Genomic DNA, 20,861 nt, shown 5'->3' on the forward strand with positions numbered 1-20,861 from the left:
TGGGAGTCCAGTGTAAGTTGAGGAACCCTTGCTCTTTGGCGCAGACGTTGGAGACACTCTGCTGGGCCAGAATGCACTGCTCTGTCCAGGTTTACTCTGGAGGTGCCCTAGGGGACCTCCGTGGGGAGAGGGACAACCTCACCTTTGAGAGAGCTGGAGGCGAGTCCACCTGGGCAGTGGCTGGAGTATCTCCCTGGGGGTGGGGGGAGGCAGAGGCTGGCCGTGGGGAGTCCTGTCTGTCCCCTTGTCATCGTCAGCAGTTCGGCTGCAGCTGTGTGGAGCAGGACTTGAACCAGAACGCAGGAAGGATCTCAGTCACCAGGATGAGCGCTCGAGGCCCGGGTGTCAGGGTGGTTAGGTAAAGATTCATGAACTGTAGCCTGGGTGACAGCTGCTCTGTTTGGCAAGGACCGGCTACAGAAACCTGGACCCAGAGCAGCGTGCCGCTGCCTTTTGGCAGGTGTTTGACCAGGCCCGTTTGCCGAGGGAGGCCGCGTGTCAGCATCCCTCCCCCAGCCCGTCCCTCCCCCAGCTCATCCTTAATATCTAACATTCAGCTTGGCCGCTTCTTGTTGCTCTCAAGAGATCGCTCGATTGGGGCGGGGGCGGGGGTGGGGAGCATGGTGGGGGTGCCAGTGGCAGATTCCACATCCCTCTCAGCCGTCAGTCAGCCCCCTGCTTTGGGAGAAGCAGAGCTTCTTAGCAGAACTTTTCTGTTTTGAGAGACGTTCCAGCCAAGCAGGAATGATTTAATATTTTGCACCGAAATCTCAAACTAAGGAAGCAAGTCCAACTTCTGAGGCCTGATCCTTGGACAGTATACGTGATGTTCTTTCTTTCTTTTCTTTCTCCGTGTCTCTCCCCCTGCCCCCTTCTCCACCTCCTGCCTTGTTCTCCACCCCCCGCTCCTTCCTTCCTTTCTTTCTCTGGGTCTCTTTCTTTCTGTCTTAGCTTCTTCCTGCTTTCATCCCCACCTAAGCTAAGCTGTTCCAGGAGTTGAATGTAGATGGAAAGTTCACATAAAGTATTTTAAAATCCAAAAGATAGAAACTCTGAATCAGTGGAAGTGCTTAGTTCGGTTCTGTTTGTTTTGGTGGGGAGAATAAAATGATCCCACCAGGAGCCACAGTTGGGAGAAAGTGCAATGCAATAGATGGGACGTTAATAACGAAAGGTGTGGTGTTTCTCTTAGCAAGTGTTCCTCAGCAGCAGAAAGGAAGGGATGTAGACGGAGGCCAGGGCCCCTGGGCTGTGGGAGAAGAAAGGTCGGTGGAATCTGCTGAGAGTAGGGTTTTTAACCAGAATCCTGTACTTGTATAGTCAAATTCTGACTGGATAGCCATTGAACATTAAGTTGCCAAGATTTAGACCTTTTGTGTGTGTGGGGGGGGGGGGGCGGTGTGCACCACAGTAATGGAGGTGATGTGTGGTCGAGGGAGTGTGTTTGGGGGGAAAACGCCATCTGTTTATCCTCACACCACTGCCGTCCAGCCACGGGTTGGTCTTGGCCCTGGATCTTACATGCACCCACCAGGGTACTGAATAGCTGAGTGATCTGTAGCAACTTTATCCCTGTTTATGTTGAACAGTCCATGGTTACATTGTAGGGCATTATTTCCTTTAATTTCCCTTTAGCCTTTCAAAACACCCTGAAAGATGTTATGGTTGAGCCTAGACAATGACCTCAAGAAACAAAAATAAACCTCTCAAAGAGTAAGAAGGGCGTTCGTATGCCAAATGTTGTGAACGATGGATAAAAATATGAAAACACAGCAGACTTCACGACTTTTAGAATTTGTTTTCAAAACAAATGGTCCCAGCTCCAGTATCCTGCCCTTCTCTGACTATGAAAAAAAAAAACACATAGTCATATTTCTGAGATCATGCCACAAGTCTTAGAACCACCAAGCAGCATTAGAAAAAGCCCAGCAGCAGCTTTAGAGAGAGAGATGCGTGGAGTCCTCGAGGTGATGCTTCTCAGCCTTTCCACACAAGCTGCAGCTGCCTCCGATTGTGGTGAGGTTGGGGTGATCTGAACCAAGGGCACACTTTCGGGCGAGGAAGAACCATACCAAAGACAGCACCTTCCCGAGACACTTTTGCTAATCAGCAAACATTTATGTGCACATAAAAATACAGGTACCCTCGCATTCTTAAGTTTTTGGATAATCAAAAATATTAATATCTGCTTTTCAAGCGGGGACACAGTCTCCTCCTCTTCTGTTTCGTGGGAAGGCAGGTTGGCTCGTTCCTCTAGGTTTCGTGTCATAACTTTATTCGATTTTTCACTTGATCTCCTGAGCATTGCATGTGGGATAAAGCACAAGCTTTTAGCTCATTTTTATTAATAAGAGTCACCTCCCATCTTGCTTCCCGCTCTTTCGGTGTCTGAACTAAAATATGGCCACACTTACCCCTTCTTTCTCTTCCAGACATGTTTTTAATTCTTTTCACAAACTTTTCTCTGTATACTGTGGTGTTGGTCACTTTGTATACACTGAGCATTTTAGTATTGTGATTCAGTAAGATAAATATTAACTGTTAGATTGTAAGTCACTTGCCCAGGATTGTTCAGGTTTGGATTTGGATCCAGGTCTCTCAGGTTTTAGAACTTGTTATGTAGTCTGGTGGTGCTGGGTTAGTTGCTAAGTCATGTCCAACTCTTGCGACCTCATGGGCTGTAGCCCACCGGGCTCCTCTGTCCTTGGGGTTCTCCAGGCAAGAATACGGAGTGGGTTGCCATTTCCTTCTCCAGGGTATCTTCCCAAACCAGGGATTGAACGCACGTCTCCTGCATTGGCAGGCAGATTCTTTACCACTCAACCACCTGGGAAGCTGTTACATGGTATACCCGTGACCTTTTACTTGTTTCTGCACTCACACTGAGAACCCCTTTCTCTTTCACCCAAGGTCTGACTCTTGCCTTTCTTCACGCCCCAGTTCCAGGTTAGGGTCTTTCCTTCTTGTGTCGAGCATGTGCCACCTTTCGTTCCATGCTGTCAGCCTGGGAGGCATGCTACTTTGCTTTTTCCATGTATCTATCGCGTATACAGTAGAGGCCCAATAAATACTTGCTGAATGACAATGACATTGTAGAAGACCCTGATTTATGTTACTGATGTGGAAATGGAAATAAGTTAATTTCTGAGGTTGTCTGGATTTAAATAGTTTGCAGTAGACCCACTTCAACTAAGCTTTGCTTGATTATCTTGATTAATTTTGGATGGACTTTTGAATGATAAAAATGAAGGTAAGAGTTTATCTTCTGTTTGTGTTTCCAATAAAAATGACTGATTCTGGTCCTGTGAGATCCATGGTGCCCTGGCCCCCTCCATCCCCCCAACAGCAAAACTGCTCCGGTACCCACTGGGGCAGAGCTGACTGGACATGTCCTGCTCCAGCCCTGACTGACCTTGGGGTCCTTTTTGAAACACTCGGGTGTCTATGTAATTAAATAAAAATATGAATAACCCAACCTTGAAGACTTTTAAAGAAAATATTTTGTTCTAAAATTGCATGCTGCTTGCTGCCTAATTTATGGCTACTTCGAGGACCAAAATAATTGTCCAATGTATTGGGGCCTATCTTCATTAACTATTTGATAGAAATATATCATGGACTCTAAAAATGGTTAAAATATAAAACTTCTTACCTTTGGGGTTAGAGCTGCAGTGAAGAATGAGTGTTTCAAACTTAGTTCACCCACTTAAAATTCTAATCTCGCTAACAGTCTTAACTAGGTTGTCAGAATTTGTCTCAATTACTTTTCCAAGTAATTTAAAAAAAAGGAAATAAACTAATATCAAAGACACTACCTGTTGTTTAGAACAAAATGAGAGGAGTTGAAATTAGACTTACTCACTGCTCATAGTTTCAGTCAGTTCAGTTCAGTCGCTCAGTCGTATCCGACTCTTTGCGACCCCATGAATCGCAGCACGCCAGGCCTCCCTGTCCATCACAAACTCCTGGAGTTTACTCAGACTCATGCCCATCGAGTTGGTGATGCCATCCAGCCATCTCATCCTCTGTCGTCCCCTTCTCCTCCTGCCCCCAATCCCTCCCTGCATCAGGGTCTTTTCCATTGAGTCAGCTCTTCGCATGAGGTGGCCAAAGAATTGGAGTTTCAGCTTCAGCATCAGTCCTTCCAGTGAACACCCAGGACTTATCTCCTTCAGGATGGACTGGTTGGTGTCTAATAATGGGCCCAACAACATCCAGGAAGTCTAGCTTTTGTTTTAGATGATCAAAGATTTCTAGAAATGGAAATTTTTAGCATCTTTCACATTTTAAATAATAAATACTGTGTTTTCCCAGTGTGCTATCACTACATTTTCACCATGCTCCTTTGGGTTATATGATGGTAAAGTATAGGACGTCATCTACCTGGCTCAGATGCATATGCAGAAGAAATCACCTAACTTGGACATGAGTATAAACCTTTACTCTTCTGCGAAGACCCTAATACTGAACCATTTTGGCAAATGCATAGTTTTAACAAAGTGGAGAAAAGGCACCCCAAATGTACTAACATACTGTGGTGAATTGTAGCAGTGGTTCAGAGTATGCTTGAATGCAGTAGCTCAGAAGAGATACAAAACATTTGTGCCCTGTGCAAGATTCCAGCCACAATGGTTGCTATTCACAGTTCCGTTTGGGGCAAAATTCAAAGTGATAAAACTGAGAACAGTGAGCACTAAAGTTCCAAAGATGAGTTTAAGGTGTATCACCACAGACTTTGGGCTCAGGCGAGAAGTTCTCATTCTTCATTGGTTTCACTCACCTTAAGAAACAGTTCATATAATCATTTATTCATTCTTTCTTTTTCCATTTCCCTCTAGTATTTAAAATAGAGCTTAACTGTACAAAATTCTCTCCTTGCTTTCTCAACCCAAAACAATGGTTATGTGTAGCCAGGGCATTTGAAGAGATCAACACCTCCTAAAAATGATATTCAAAAGTAGCTCTGAGGTTTTGTCTTTGGAGATTTGTAAACATAGTCTTATGCTTTTAATTCTTGTCTTTGTCATTCATGTTTCTAAAGAGGTTATGAGTTAAAATTGCAGTGTGAGAGTAAAAGGTTTAATACAAGGAGAGCTTTCCAGATGGGCAAGGTTTGCAATCACTCAATTGGGGATCCTTTTTGTCCTACTTGTGTTTCCCTTGTGGTTCAGCTGGTAAAGAATCCACCTGCAATGTGGGAGACCTGGCTTTGATCCCTGGGTTGAGAAGATCCCCTGGAGAAGGGAAAGGCTACCCACTCCAGTATTCTGGCCTGGAGAATTCCATGGACTGTATAGTCCAGTTCAGTTCAGTTGCTCAGTGGGGTCCCAAAGAGTTGTACACGACTGAGCAACTTTCACTTTTCATTTCACTTTGTCCTACTTCACTTTCTTTCTCTCTTCTCTCTGGAATATGGACCAGCCTGATCCTGAGGCTAAGCTCAAAAATAATGGAATCCACAGAAGTCCCAGTAGGATGTCCCCTGCTAAGTCACTTCAGTCGTGTCTGACTCTGTGCGGCCCCATAGACGGCAGCCCACCAGGCTCCCCCGTTCCTGAGATTCTTCAGGTAGGATGACCCCAGGTCATCTAAATTTGGTTCCAGGGCAGACTCAATTTGGAGCCTTCCAGCCCCCTGAGCCCAGGAAGGTCTTGGTGGAGCACATCTTCCCAGAGCTGGCCTTAATCTTGACCTGAGGGCTGACTTAAGCTGCGGGTCCTTGTGGGCATCCCTTAATAAATGTGTTACTTCTGGTGGAGTGTCAGTGACCGTGCAGAAGTGAGGGGACCGCTTCTCGAGCTTCTTCGTTGTTCAGTTGCACAGTTTTCCGAGGTGACAGTGCTGTTCACAGCAGAGGTGACAGACAAGAGCAGCACCACGTTGAGGCGGGAGCGCCTTGTACAGATGCTGCTCAAGCCGAGCGCAGGCCTCGTGTAGGGACAGGCTGTGCTGGCGAGGAGGTGCGGCTTTGGGGGTGGACACATTATGAAAGGCCCCGAGGGACCTATATGTGTAGGCACTTAGGTAACTTAACTGAAAGCTGCATTTCTGATGTGTTTTGGGGGTTCTCTTGTGGTCTCTTGGAGAAGGAAATGGCAACCCATTCCAGTGTTCTTGCCTGGAGAATCCTGTGGACGGAGGAGCCTGATGGGCTGCTGTCCATAGGGTCGTGCAGAGTCAGACGCGACTGAAGCAACTTTGCATGCATGCATGCATTGGAGAAGGAAATGGCAACCCACTCCAGTGTTCTTGCCTGGAGAATCCCAGGGACACAGGAGCCTGGTGGGCTGCCGTCTTACGGGGTCGCACAGAGTCGGGCACGACTGAAGCGACTCAGCAGCAGCAGCTTGGGGTCTCTGAACTGGCGTGGATCCTGCTGGTGCTGACGAAGCCTTTGGAAGGAAGGAAGGAAGGTGTGGGGAGTAGGGCTGTGGTCTGTTCACTGAGGTGGATCCCTGCCGTCTGCAGGGTGTGGGGACCGCTCTGGCCAGCCCAGTCTCCCGTGGTGGGCGGAATTTTGCTTTATCTTAAAGTAAATGGCCCAGTGTTGGTGCTCGTGTTGGGTCAGTCAGTGAATACTTGTAACTGCTTGACTTGGGACAAGCTCTGAAGGATTTTTTTGGGGTGGACCCACAACAGTGTGTACTTAGGAAGTCACTGTTGCTTTATTCCTTAGCCAGAATGATGGCCCGAAAGCTGGTTTCAAGATTCCATATAACCAAGAAAATGCTCCATTGCAAATAATGTGTGATTCAGAGTGGCATATTTTATTGCAATTTGCTGTTCATTTTGCAGTCTAGATTTATCATATTTGAGTTCCAAAATAGAAAAAAAAATCCGTATAAACCTAGATTTTGTACTTTGTAATTCTGTTTACTATGCATACCAGTTCTTTGTAAGTAGATTATGCATTCAGTGGATTCATCTTTTCTTAGCATTTTCTAGACAGTGAACATATTAACATATTTAGGGTAAAAGGCAATTAAAGACAGTACATCCTATCAGTGGGATATTATCCTGCAGATTCTAATCTGTCCCAAGTTTCAGCATATTGCCTTTACATTTGTAAAGCTTTTTGTTGGTTTTTGTAAGCAGTTTAGGTGCACACCTTGGATAAACATTTACTTAACATGAACAGGTTTAATGGGCTCATCATTAACTTTGACCAAATACTTTGAAATTCACTTAGTTCTCTTTAGAAAAATTTAAGATGGATCAAACTCATGCTATATATATGTGAAGTTTCACTGTATGCTAGATTTAAGTTCCTCACCAGAAGAGAGTAAGTAAATCCTAACGTATTGTTTTTTGGTTTTGATTTTGTTTTGCCTCATTCTGGTAGCCAAATATGTAAGGTAGTTAATTGCATTTGTAAAGCAGCGTGTTTATGGAGCCATTGCAGATTCGAAAAATGGTATGGCCTATAAAATAGACAAAGACTTTCATTAGGCAAATGGAAAAATCGCTTCAACAAATGAGTTTCCTCTTAATATTCTGTTCTGGTAGGGCCTTATGTGTTAGAAGCAGTCATTAGGCAAGAGCAGCAAAAAAAAACCCCCCCAAAACCTCCCTATTCTGGGCAGTTAACTAAAAAGACCTTTCGGAAAGGAAGGGGTCCTTCAGGTCAGCCGACAGGCAGTGGGGAGCGGTGGTTCCCCGCCATGGACTTGGCAGTGCCCTCCGGCCTCTGCGCCTCCCTGGGGAAGCAGTGAGTGGGTTAAAGGGCCGGGGCTGCCTGCTTGCCGCACTGGAACTAAATTAATCCCAGGAGAAACCAGCTGTACTTTGAAATCTTTAGTAGCTGACACACACACACACCCCCGCCCCCACCTTTTTTAGGTATTTAAAAGAATTTTAGCTAAATGAAATTTAGTCTCTGTATACCCACCACTGGGACCTTACTAGCCAGGGGTGATGACATTCACCTGAGAGGTGGCCTCGTTGGCTCCCATGGCAACCTCCGGCCCAAGCGTGTGACTGTGGGAGGTAGTTTCTGTTTTCCAGGCTTTGCTTAAGCAGGGCTCCACGTCAGCCGCTCTTGTGGAGACTGTACCTGGACAGGGGGGTTCAGGTACCTACCTCGGCATCTGGAATAGCGGGAGATGCCTGCATCTGAGGCTCTGAGCTCACCTGGGCTGTTTGGGGCTTTGCCTCTTGGAGTTCCTGGTTTCTGCTTGTGTGTAGAACACAGGACATGACATGGTATGGGTTTTCACATCCTGAAAATCAAGGACTTTGCCCTTCCTTCCATGAAATGTAGCTTTCTGTGACACTCAGTTTTCCTTTGGGACACAGCATGGGGAAACACGGTGCCTCTTTTTAATTACAACCTTCGGAGAAGCCAGAGCTTGGGATAGTTTTAGTATCATCAAGTAAAATTTCTGTTCCATCCCGAAGATTTTTCCTTAAGTCCCCAGTGTCTGACATTAGTGGCTGAAGATTTACCCTGAAACACTGAGGCTTTTGGCAAATACGAGCTTATTAAAGATCAGGCCAGTTGTGGAGCATCACCCGGTTCTCTGTTGCAAGGCTTCCTCCTTGGCCAGTGTGGGAAGAGACGAGGAAGCAAGTTGTCCTCTCCTATTTGCCATCCCGAATACAAGCTGTTCATGGGCCGGCGTGCGCACCTCTCTCCTTGAACAACCTTGTGGATGACACAGGTTCTGACAGGGATCACCTCCAAAGCTGACCAAGCACGCTAGTTAAACGATCCAGATCTCTACCTTTAAAGTCCTCTTAGGGGGCGAGAACAATTTCTCTGTCAAAGAAGGGTCGCAGCTCAGTTGCAAGGACATGGAAACAGCCTCAGGAAGGCTGGCTGCCTTGTTGAACAGGAAGTTTGTGATGAATGGTTTTTAATCAAGTTGTAACCATTCATGATGGCCAAAAAATTCCTGTTTATACATCCCTTTGCTTCCTATCACAAAATAGCCAACCTTCACTTCCCCGCTTTGTGCCAGGTGATTCTTTGAGTGCTCTCCGTGGAGAGGATGCTGTTCCGTCCCCAGCGATCCTGTGTCACAGCGGTGCTGTGTCACGGGCGTCAGGACGTGGGCAGACCAGGAGCCACGGTCCGACCTCGGAGTCCGCCTCCCCACTGCCTCCCGAAAACCTGAAACTTCTCCTGAGATGTCGCACTTGCCTTTTTGGTTCTGTTTCACATGCAAGCATGGTCTGCCATATGCTTTTTTTTAGTAGGAGCTGATGTAATGTAGTCATATTTTCCTTCCTTTGAAATGATTTGAGCCAGAGATAAAGCTGCTTTTGGAGCTAAACGTGCACCTGTAGCCATTGGAGAGTGTGTAGCTGAGATTGGTTTGGTCTGGGGGAGTCATTGCATGTCCTTGGTTCTGGTTTTACGGTTCTTCTAGGGCTCCTGCACCACGTGGTTCCTGCCTTTTGCAAATGAGCTTTCCATCTGCATTTTAATCTTTCCGAACTCTATTTTCCCTAATACAAAATAAGGGTGTGAGGACAGGTGACCTTCCCAGGACTTTCCGGCTCATAAGTTTAATGAGGCTGTGCGTCCTCTGTCCACAAAGGTTCCTGGGGAAGCGCGGGTCCTAGTGCAGACTGGGGGCCACTGATGGCAGGCAAGAAGGACGGGTTTCGGGGAGGTGAAACCAGCTTTCCAGAAGAACTGGGTGCTGGAGCCTAACGTGCACGCGTGTAGTAGATCAAGCTCTCCGCAGCAGATCTACCATTACAGCACTTTCTAAAATTGAATGTACATGCTTCGATTGGTGACATACATCTGTCACCATCACCTGTAAAAAAGGATGGGCAACAAGGTCACGTTTCCCTCCTGTTTGCAAGCAACATGCATTACTTTACAGAATTGTTGTTTTATTAGCACCTCTGACGGGAACTCTGCTGAACAGAGATTATTCCTACTTTCTCCTTAGTTTGTTTTTACTCTTGGAAGTGCAGGAAGGGATGTGTAAAAAGCAAGGAAGCAGGAGGAGGGGCCAAGTCCATGCCGGGAGCCTACGAAGCCATCGCACACACGGACAGAGTTCACAGGAATTAGATAAAACACTCTGGGAAAAATCTAGTTTGTCTCGCATTTTTGAAAGAATTTCTAGAATTTCTGGAACAACAAGTTCATTTAGTCATGTGTCCCAGCGTCTGGGTTTGAAGTTCTCTTTGGCTGGCTGGCCAGCTGTTGCTCACACCCACCCTCTTGCAGGGCGATGGGCAGTTCTGGGCCGTGGGGCCTCTGAGGGCCTTTCCATTCTCCTTGTGGGTTCCCACAGCTTCTTTGCACACGCTTTCCCCAAGGCAACACTCACATCTGAAATTCACACTTCAGCTGCTCTGGTTTCCTGCCACGACGAGTAGCCAGTTAGAATGAAAAGCAAATCATACTTTGTAAATTTATTACCCGTTGAGGCAGAAAACAAGCTTTCTAAACTAGTATTTGTAAACAGAATTATTTCCGCTCCCTCACGGATGCACACAGGTAACCTCAGTCTTAAGTAAATATGTTCTTGTGATTCTTCTTAATGATGGTGAAGCCAAAACATGGTTTTTCTGGCAGTGGTGTTGCATGCAGAGACATTTTGCAGGAGATTCATTTTCTGAGCCTCAGTGCTCCCATTTTCAACATGGGGCCGATGATAACCTGCCTTCCAGTACTCTTCCAAGGATTGAATGAGACATGATGGGTTGAAAGCAGTTTGTAAGCCCTAGAGTAAAATCCAGGTGTAAAATACGAAAGCCCAGGGGGTCCTGAGCAGGATGTATTCAGCTTTAAGTTTGCTGGTTTTATATTTGGTTGAATACAAAGACCAGAGTAGTCTTAGAATGCCCAGCAGAAATTGGGGTGAAGAGTGGTGGCTGAGAGGTGGTGGTCTCATTCTCATTATAAAGGAATAATTTAATTATTAGAATAATGTAGTTATAAAGGAATAATGAGGAGACTGATGATTGTAATATGGATGATTTGCTGAAATACAGCCATTATCCTAATCAAAACAGCGGCTGATATTGGTTGAGGTAAGGGCATCTGTCTGTTATCTCATTTAATCTTGAAAACAGCCTGTAAATGTAAGATCTGTTCGTCCATCCAACAGATGCTTGAGTGTCTCCTCTCCTCGGCGGTGGAGCTGTGAGGGTACAGTGCCCAAGAAGACAGCCCAGGTCTCCAAGCTCCTGGGGCTCACAGGGCTGTGGGGGCCAGGCAGAGCAGAGTTGTGCTTGTGGTGAGCAAACCAGGCCCCGTGTTAGCTGCAGAATGGGATGGGGTTCTCGGGAAATGCTTTCAGAAAGAGACACGGGCTGAGACAGAAGTAGCGGGGTGGGGTGGGAGTGGTGACCTTTGGCAGGAAAATGTCAAAGCTCCTGGACAGTCCTTTGTACATTTCCTGTGGCCATTTAGGTGGCCTGGTTCCTTCCCCAGGTAGAGCATAAAACATCCAGAAGGCAGACTCTGTGACGTCGCCCACTGCGCCCAGCACAAATCAGCCCCAGTGTTAATAGAAGTTACTTGGCATGAGCCGTGCACGAATGGACGGAGAAAAGAGGTGGATGGCATGACACCTTCCCTGCGACATTTTTGGGATGTTGGTCAACAGCCGTTCATTGAATGTATCTTGTGTGTAAGGCGTCTTCTAGGAGCTTTGAGATGAGATTAAAAAAAAAAAGACCCTTACCCTTCAAGAGGTGTGGAAACTGGTCTGCAGAGTGCATGGAATGAACCCGTGAGCTAGAAACAGCCACTAGAGCAGGTTGAGCAAGCCGGGGCACCCTGGCTAGGGTCCAGCGGGTCCAGGGTGCCGCTGCCCCCATGGACTTGCCGCCTCGCTCAGGGTGGCCAGGTCCACAGATGGGGGGGCGGGCAGCCAAGGGGCGCATGCAGTGGAGATGACAGCGGGTGGAGGGGGAGTTGCTGAGGGCTCCTTCTCTCTGGTGGTCTTGGGCGAACACTTGGGATTTGGGTGAGTGGTTTGCAGTGCGTGAGTCCTTCTGTCCTCACACCCTGCCTCTCTCCTCACGTGATACTTGTTTCCAGTTGAAAAACTGAACAGCTCAGAGCCCTGCTGGCTGCGTGTGGCTCTCTGCCCAGGTCACAGGTAACCATGCTTGCCCCACCCTGGCTGGGTCCACCGCATCCGGCTGGGATTTGCAGGCGTCACTTCATGAATTGATGTTGTTCAGTCGCTCAGTTGTGTCTGACTCTCTGCGACCCCATGGACCACGGCACGCCAGCCTGCTCTCTCCTTCACTCTCTCCCAGAGCGTGCTCGCACTCACGTCCGTTGAGTCGGTGATGCCATCCAACCATCTCTTCCTCTGTTGCCCTCTGTCTTCCTGACCCCGGGATTGAACCCCGGCCTCCTGCATTGCAGGCAGATTCTTCACTGTCTGAGCCGCCAGGGAGCCCAGCATCATGACTCGTGACCTGTATTTTTTCAGGCTTTACCTCTTCAGCATCTCCCACTCCAATTCCTCCCACTGGATTATCATAGCTTCTTTAGTGTCCTGCTGGCTATGTGAAAAACAGGAATTTATGTAACCAGCCTGCACAGCAAACCTTTTCCTGTTTGGGGAAAAATTTTTTTAATTGTTGGTAAAGTTAAGAGACAGCCCTGTTACTCAAAGAGTGACCTGAAATGTCCTCTTAGGAAAATATGTAGCATAATGTTTTGATAAGTAAGGGATTGCTTACACCCCATGTGCACCCCCGCGCCGCCTCCCCCCCACCCCCGTTTTTGGTACGTCTGAGTAAGTAAGCCAGTGTGTGTCTTGCCCAGGCTAGTGAATACTTCCTGACCTTTTTTTTTTCCTTCCTAAACTTTTTAAAGATTCCATCTTTAAACAGCTTCTGCAGTCTTGTTCGAAGTGTCCCCCAGTTGCAGTTACAAATGATCTGACCTAGTTATATGTATCATAGAGCTGTGTCCCCCCCCACCCCCGCCCCCCAGGCTGTACAGACAGCCAGGAAGCCACTATCTAGGAAGATCTTCCCCCTTCATCATTAACCAAATGTGACAGGGACAGGAGTCAAGCTTCCTTTGCTCCAGAGATTCCATCGTAGCTTATCTGTGTTTCTATTGTGTTTAAAGAACAAGATAATCATGATGGAATATTGTGCAAAATGCCCAGACTTCCAGCCTGTACAGGCTCCATTCCAGGTTGGCCCCAGGAGCAGGCCTGCTTCTTTGAGGAGGGATGTAGAGGTTGGAGGGCCCTGTTTGTGTGTGTGTAGAGGTTGGGGGCCCAGCTGGAGTGCACACATGTGTGTGTGTAGGTTGGTGGGCCAGCAGGAAAGCACTGTGTGTGTGTGTGTGTGTGTGTGTGTGTGTGTGTTTCAGTGAAACCTTCCCTTGTAGGGTTTGGAGAATCTGACGGGGATGGAATAGGATATTAGGGAGATGCAGCTCCCGGCCTTGTGTGTGTGTGTGTGTGTGTGTGTGTGTGTGTGATTCAGTGAAACCTTCCCTTGTAGGGTTTGGAGAATCTGACGGGGATGGAATAGTATATTAGGGAGATGCAGCTCCCGGCCTCTTTCAGGGGCTCCAGTCTGGATTTGGGGAGAGTCTGTAGGTGGGAAGAAAGAGGACAGAGTCTTGGGAACAGAAGAATCCCTGCCCCGCCACCCACGTACACGCCTGCCTGGCATCCAGCCTGGAAGCCCCCTTCCAGGGCCGTGACCGACCCCACTCGCCTGGGCCTGGCCGAGGAGCTGTCCCAGGGCTGCCGTGTTGCAATCCTCGCGTGGAATGTAGGACAGAGGGTCAAAGGGCGTTTGGAAATGTCGATTTCTCAGCCTTGACTGCCCAGCCTCATTCTGACTTCTGCGTCTCTTTTTGGAAAGGGAGATCTTTTTTTTCTTTTTCAGGTTGTTTTCTGCCTCCCCTAAACGAGAGAGATGGTGAGCTCAAGGTTTGCGTGGCGCCCTGGCCGGTCCTGCCGTGCAGAGGCTCTGTTCTGGCACAGCGGCTGGCACTCAAGCATCTGAGTCCCACGGCGATGAGGATGTGGGCGCTGTGGCTGCATCTCTGGGTGACCACAGATCCAGCCAGAGCCGCTTCGTGGTCGGGGGGAAGGGGCCGCAGGGGTCCCGGGGATTCGTCCAGCCGAGCCAGGCATCCACTTGGCAGAGGAAGCCAGAGAGGTGTGGGGACCACGCGCTCAGTCCTGCTCTGGGAGTCTAGGACGCCCGGAACCTGCTCCGGGCCCTGATGACGGAGCGCGCTGAGTGCACAGAGAGAGAGGCTGCCACATGCCTCTCCTGTGCTGGGGCCGAGCCAGCCGGGATGCTCCCTGCTTCCCAGGAGGCCCCCTTCCTTGCCCACAGCAGGCTCTCCAGGTGCCGGCAGCCTCACGCTTCCCCCAGGACAGGGGTCACGCTCGGGCTTCCTCCCTTCCAGCCCGGCCCCACCGCTTCTGCTGGGGCTTGCGCCGTCTTTGGCTCCTGTCACAGGGTGTTCGGAGGCGCGGGTTTGTGTTTGTAATACCACTAAGCTCCTACCCACACCCCAGTGACTAGGAGGAGGGGAATGGGCTCAGGAAGGATGGAGCCTTGTGTCCTCCTGCCAAAGTGGGATCTGACAGCTTCTTTCCAGAGACCACTTACCATGTTGGATGCGTGGCTGAGCACCTGGCATGCCTTGTGTCGTTGAACCCATGGAACCAGCCGCCAAGGGGGCTAAAGCATGCAGGGGCCAGGCAGCTTCCCAGGGTTTGTAGCCAGTGAGTAGCAGAGCTACCCAGGGGCTCAAAGTTGGTTTTCTGTCACATTTAGTCATGGAGCCGTACTCAGTGGGTCAAAGACACCAGCTCTCTGCCCTTTGCACCAACTCCTTCCCTCCCAGGGCAGCATTTTGGCTCGAGTAGAAGTGGGGAAGAGAGGGTCGTGAGCAACACTTAAATGAATTTAAGTTTTTTTTTTTTCTTGGTAGTTCAGCTTTCTAAAATTAAAACAACCACCACCACCTCGTTTTCCTTCTATTCACCTGTATCTGCCTAATGGACTTAAAGAATGTAAATGAATCCAGGTCTTAACTAGTTTTCAACTGAGAATATGATCTGCTTCCTTTCTTTCTTGTTAGTTGATCACGTGGACCCCATAATACAAAACTTCTCACTTGGTGTTAAGTGGCACATGCACTGTCCGCAGAGAACTTGCAGTAGTTCTGGGGGATAATTGGACAGATAGCGGTTTTGATAGTACTCTGTTACTGGAGTGGTATTTGCATTGCAGATCTAAGTGGTTTAAAAACCAGGTCCTATAATTTCCCTGGACAATAGAGCTATGTAAAAGAAAGCGTTTATAATGATGCCTGTTTAGTTCTGTCCCCTTGTTAAATTAAAATACAGGTAACTGTTTTTAAGATACAGTACCACTTTACTCATTGGAGCAGTCGTGTAGTGATGGTACAGATCTGTACCATAAACTTTGAAAACATGACCTGTCTTCCACGTGAGACATGTCTATGTGGAATGGTGGATCTTCCAGCCGGAGCAGTGTTCGTATTTCTGACCTGGTGTTTTGCTTTACAGAATTCAATCCGTCATAATCTGTCCCTGCACAGCAAGTTCATCCGCGTGCAGAACGAAGGAACCGGGAAAAGCTCCTGGTGGATGCTCAATCCAGAGGGAGGCAAGAGTGGGAAGTCCCCCAGGAGAAGAGCCGCGTCCATGGACAACAACAGCAAGTTTGCTAAGAGCCGAGGCCGAGCTGCCAAGAAAAAAGCGTCCCTGCAGTCTGGCCAGGAGGGTGCCGGGGACAGCCCGGGATCGCAGTTTCCCAAGTGGCCCGCAAGCCCCGGCTCTCACAGCAACGACGACTTCGACAACTGGAGTACCTTTCGCCCTCGCACCAGCTCGAACGCTAGTACCATTAGCGGGAGGCTCTCTCCCATCATGACCGAGCAGGACGACCTGGGAGACGGGGACGTGCACTCGATGGTGTACCCGCCGTCCGCCGCAAAGATGGCTTCTACTCTGCCCAGTCTGTCCGAGATCAGTAGCCCCGAGAACATGGAGAACCTTTTGGATAATCTCAACCTTCTCTCGTCACCAACGTCATTAACTGTGTCCACCCAGTCTTCACCGGGCACCATGATGCAGCAGACGCCCTGCTACTCCTTCACGCCGCCAAACACCAGTCTGAATTCAGCCAGCCCCAACTACCAAAAATACACGTATGGCCAGTCCAGCATGAGCCCCCTGCCCCAGATGCCCATGCAGACGCTGCAGGACAGCAAATCGAGTTACGGAGGCATGAGCCAGTACTGTGCGCCGGGACTCCTGAAGGAGCTGCTGACGTCCGACTCTCCTCCGCACAACGACATCATGACACCAGTCGATCCGGGGGTGGCTCAAACCAACAGCCGAGTGCTCGGCCAGAACGTGTTGATGGGCCCCAACTCCGTCATGCCGGCCTACGGAGGCCAGGCCTCTCACAACAAAATGATGACCCCCAGCTCCCACACCCACCCCGGACACGCTCAGTCAACATCTGCAGTCAACGGGCGTGCCTTGCCCCACGCGGTAAACACCATGCCCCACACCTCGGGTATGAACCGCCTGGCCCCGGTGAAGACAGCTTTACAAGTGCCTCTGGCCCACCCCATGCAGATGAATGCCCTGGGGGGCTATTCCTCGGTGAGCAGCTGCAATGGCTACGGCCGGATGGGCATTCTCCACCAGGAGAAGCTCCCCAGTGACTTGGACGGCATGTTTATCGAGCGCTTGGACTGTGACATGGAGTCCATCATTCGGAACGACCTCATGGACGGAGACACGTTGGATTTTAACTTTGACAACGTGTTGCCCAACCAAAGCTTCCCGCATAGCGTCAAGACGACAACACACAGCTGGGTGTCAGGCTGAGAGTGGGCAAGCGAGTGAGCAGGTAAGAGCCACCCTGATACCAAAAGGCCTGAAAACAGGACTCAAAGAGAGGAGCCCAGTAACTTGCCTTGTATCTTCCAGGGTTGGGACTTTCTCATTTTTATGTCAGCCAGCCACCCCTTGTGGAGAGGCATCTTTTATCATTCATTCTCTGCCCTTTTTGCAGCATATAAATTCTCCTCTGAGCTGAAACATAAGGAAGCTTCCTCTAATGGCTTTAAAGAGTTTCTTTTGACAGACGGCTACATCTTCTTAGCAACTCTTCAATAAATGAATACATTTGATACAAATCAAATGCTGAAGGGGTTTTTAAAGTGGAATTTTCTCCCATTGAATGATTTCAGAGCTGTTTGAGAAAGCCCAACCCTCCCCCAAGTATGTCTGTCACCCTAATATGTTAAGTTGAATTGATTTTCATTGGGTTGTTTTCAATGCTTGTGTGTGTGTGTGTGTTTTTTCCTAGGCTACACTTAAAAGTACTTCAGATTGTCTGACAGCAGGAACTGAGACAAGCAGTCCAAAGATGTCCTTCACCCTACCTTTTCGTTTTCTTGATTTAAAAAAAAAAAAAAAACCAACAAAACGCATTTCTTTTTTCCTTTCGTCAGACTTGGCAGCGAAGACACTTTTCCTGTACAGGATGTTTGCCCAATGTTTGCAGGTTATGTGCTGCTGTAGATAAGGACTGTGCCATTGGAAATTTCATTACAATGAAGTGCCAAACTCACTACACCATATAATTGCAGAAAAGACTTGGATCGTGGTGTGCTCTCAACTTTTGTACATATAAGCCGTAGCTACAGAATTGTATCTGTGTGCATTTTTTTTTTTTAAATATTCATTTGGTCCAAGGAAAGTTTATACTCTTTTTGTAATACTGTGATGGTCTCATGCCCTTGGTAAGTTAAACTTTGGTTTTGTACTACCTGCGTTCTGCTGAACTGATGAATCACAGAGAACCAAGCTGTCCGTTCTACAGCTCCACTGACCAGCTCTGCATCTGTTCACGGCGCCGCATAATTCACAGGAGAACCAGTAGCCTGTTGTCCATCTGCTGAATTAATGGACTTATCAAAACTCTTTTGGGGGAAAAAAAAAAAAAAAGATTAAACTCCAGCCTTGTACAGGTCTTTTCTATTTTTTTTCTTCTTCGTTTGTTTATTTTGTTATTTGCAAATTTGTACAAACACTTTAAATGGTTCTAATTTCCATATAAATGATTTTTGATGTTACTGTTGGGACTTGAGATCATTTTTGGAATAGATACTGAACTGTAATGTTTTCTTAAAACTCGAGTCTACCTTTGTTACATAGTCTGCTTGTAAATTTGTGGAATCCCAGACATTTGAAGCAGCATCCGTGATTTTCCTTTTGTATTTCTAACTGGACTAGTACTAATTTTATACATGCTTCACTGGTTTGTATACTTGGGGATGCTCTTTGGTGATGTTTTCTGACTAATCTTAAAATCCTTGTGATTAGTACTTGCACACCCACCATTTCTGGCCCTACCTTGGCAGGAGGGTGATGTATAGTTACGGACATTTTGTGTTTCACGTTGAGAACTTGATTTGTTTTTGTATATGTGTTTTACAGAAATCCCATCTGCTTCTGCTGTCCTTGTGAACTAGGCATCCCTACCCAGCATTGAATTTTCTGATCAGTGCCTGTATGCACTTTGTTTCAAGTACTCCTGGGGGGAGGCTGCGTAGTATTTGGAGATCAGAAGGGGAGACCCACCTCCAAAACAGTGCTCCTTTCTCAAGCTGGGGTTTTGATCACCTTTACCTTTTTGAGTTGAACTTCAGCAAAAGTTTTCCCTCGTAACACTGTGCTCTTCCTGGTCTAGGCAGAAGTTGACTTTGTACTTCTGGAGAATTATATCCCCTTCTGTCCCCTTCTGTCCTACAGATTACTTGGTGCACTGTGGAAAGTGAGGTCGAATGGGGGAATTTTTAAATGGGACTTGAGTGATTTTTAAAGTGCTTGGTGTTCATGAGTACAGATGGCTACCAAACAGAATAGCACTTGCTTAAAAATTCAGGCACTAAATTTGAAAACCGACAAGCCAGCAGTAATTTATACCTTTGGATCTATTTAGAAAGCCATTGTATAAGTTAAGAATTGGAGAGTTTCTTTCCCCTTTAGCAACCCAAACTATAATTCTGATCATTATGTTGTAATATTTTCCAGTTATCTGTAACTGATTAGACCCAAGTTAATTGGCTTTGCATCCCATTTAGTCCATCAGTGTTTTCAAGTCGTGTGGAATGCCCAGAGTCAGCTCGATGAAGGGAACAGGTGCACAAAAGTGTCCCTCTGGCCTTCTTGAGAACGCTCTGACTTCTTTGAACCTAGCCCACGTCACGCTTGCTTTGTGTTGCCCAAGAATTGTGTCTCTACTGGCTTGGGTTTTCCTCCATGTTTAACAAGAACACAAGTGTTCTGGATGGATTTCCTCCAGGAGGCAGGCTCTATTGTATGCTTCCCACAGTGACTTACACACTTTTGAAAATTCATTAAACAGCCACCCCTCTAACCATCTTCATTGTTGGCCACTCCAAAATAGGTCTGGTTTCAGAAACCCTGGTTCCTCTGACCGGTGCCCCCTGCACATGCGCTTGGACTCGTTGGGGCCACAGTTCTCGTGTTCCCCTCTGTGACCACCACTTCCTGCCCCCCGACCAGCACACACTGAGCCTCATCAGGCCCATCGTTCACTGAAGAGGCAACTAGCTACAAAAAAAAAAAAAAAAATCACTGTTCAAATCTTACTACTTCATAGAGTGACTTTTAAAAAGATGTTGCTTCCTCTTGAGTCTGTGTAAATATCTTTTTTTTTCCCTTCAAATTTTTTTTTTGTGTGTGTGTTGAAATTCTTAACAGGAATCCTGGGTAGCTCTCCAGGGTACAGTGAAGTTCAGTGAAAGGCACCTTGTCGGTTTTGAAAACAAACATTATGTGACCTCTGGTAATTCTTTTTCTGTACGAATACTGACTTTCTGGAGTAATGAGTATATCAGTTATTGTACATGATTGCTTTGTGAAATGTGCAAATGATATCACCTATGCAGCCTTGTTTGATTTATTTCCTCTGGTTTGTACTGTTATTAAAAGCATATTGTATTATAGAGCTATTCAGATATTTTAAATATAAAGTATTGTTTCCGTAATATAGACGTATGGAGTATATTTAGGTGATAGATGTGTTACTTGGAAAGGTCTTCTTCGAAAAACTGACAAAGTCTAAATTAAAATCCCAGTGAGCAGTAAATCAATGGAACGTCCCAAGAAGGAGGAGAAAGACACTCAAAATGGAAACAGTTCCCCCGAAGTATATGATTTGGACTTAATTCAGCTGCTGGATATGTGTTACCAATCTCCCCACCCCACCCCTCTCCCCAGCTGAATGATTACCAAGTAATCGTTCAGTAAAAGACGCAGTGTGGTTTATGCAGACAAGACAGCCTAGCATTACTCTTGGCCTCCTCCCTGAGCGGGGTGACGGCCTGGCAGCCTGGCCAGGCCTGGCCACGTTCATCCCATCTGGACGCAGACAGACTCACCTAGCCTTGGCCAGTCGAGTTTAGTACCCGTGCAGATCCTCCGTTCCCGCTCCAATACAATGAAAAGTGCCTGATGATGCTGATGGACTTACAGACACAAGAACAATCTTTGCTATTATTGTATAAAGCCATAAATGTACATAAATCATGTTTAAATGGTTTGGTGTCATTCTTTTTTAGTTGTGCAGAGTAAGCTCTTTATTAGGTTGTTTTTTTTTTCCCCCCTTCGTGTTTAGCTATCACATGAGTTAAAACCTTGGCAGCCACAGTGCCATGGTTTATTCAAATCTGGTATTTCTTTAGGGGGGCGGGTGGAAACACTCTCTCTGGGACCAAACTCTAGTCCCCGAGGGTTGGAGAGCAAGTTGGGTCCGTGATAACAAAGCACCCTGGAGCACTTTGTCTGTCTGTGTCTGACACGGCTTCAGCACAG

General features: G+C 47.4%; 1 protein-coding gene across 1 annotated transcript in view; it reads left to right on the forward strand.

Annotated features, from left to right (window-relative positions):
- Positions 1-20,578, forward strand: part of FOXO1 (forkhead box O1) — a 91,200-nt gene extending 70,622 nt beyond the window's left edge. Inside the window, exons 2-3 of the mRNA XM_061133044.1 lie at positions 15,507-16,863; positions 17,326-20,578. Of these exons, the coding sequence (XP_060989027.1) occupies positions 15,507-16,841 (1,335 nt within the window). The 3' untranslated portion in view covers positions 16,842-16,863; positions 17,326-20,578. The remainder of the gene's footprint in view (positions 1-15,506; positions 16,864-17,325) is intronic.
- The last annotated feature ends 283 nt before the right edge of the window (positions 20,579-20,861 follow it).

The sequence above is a fragment of the Dama dama genome, chromosome 30, assembly GCF_033118175.1.
Source record: "Dama dama isolate Ldn47 chromosome 30, ASM3311817v1, whole genome shotgun sequence".
In the NCBI taxonomy this organism is placed as follows: Eukaryota; Metazoa; Chordata; class Mammalia; order Artiodactyla; family Cervidae; genus Dama; species Dama dama.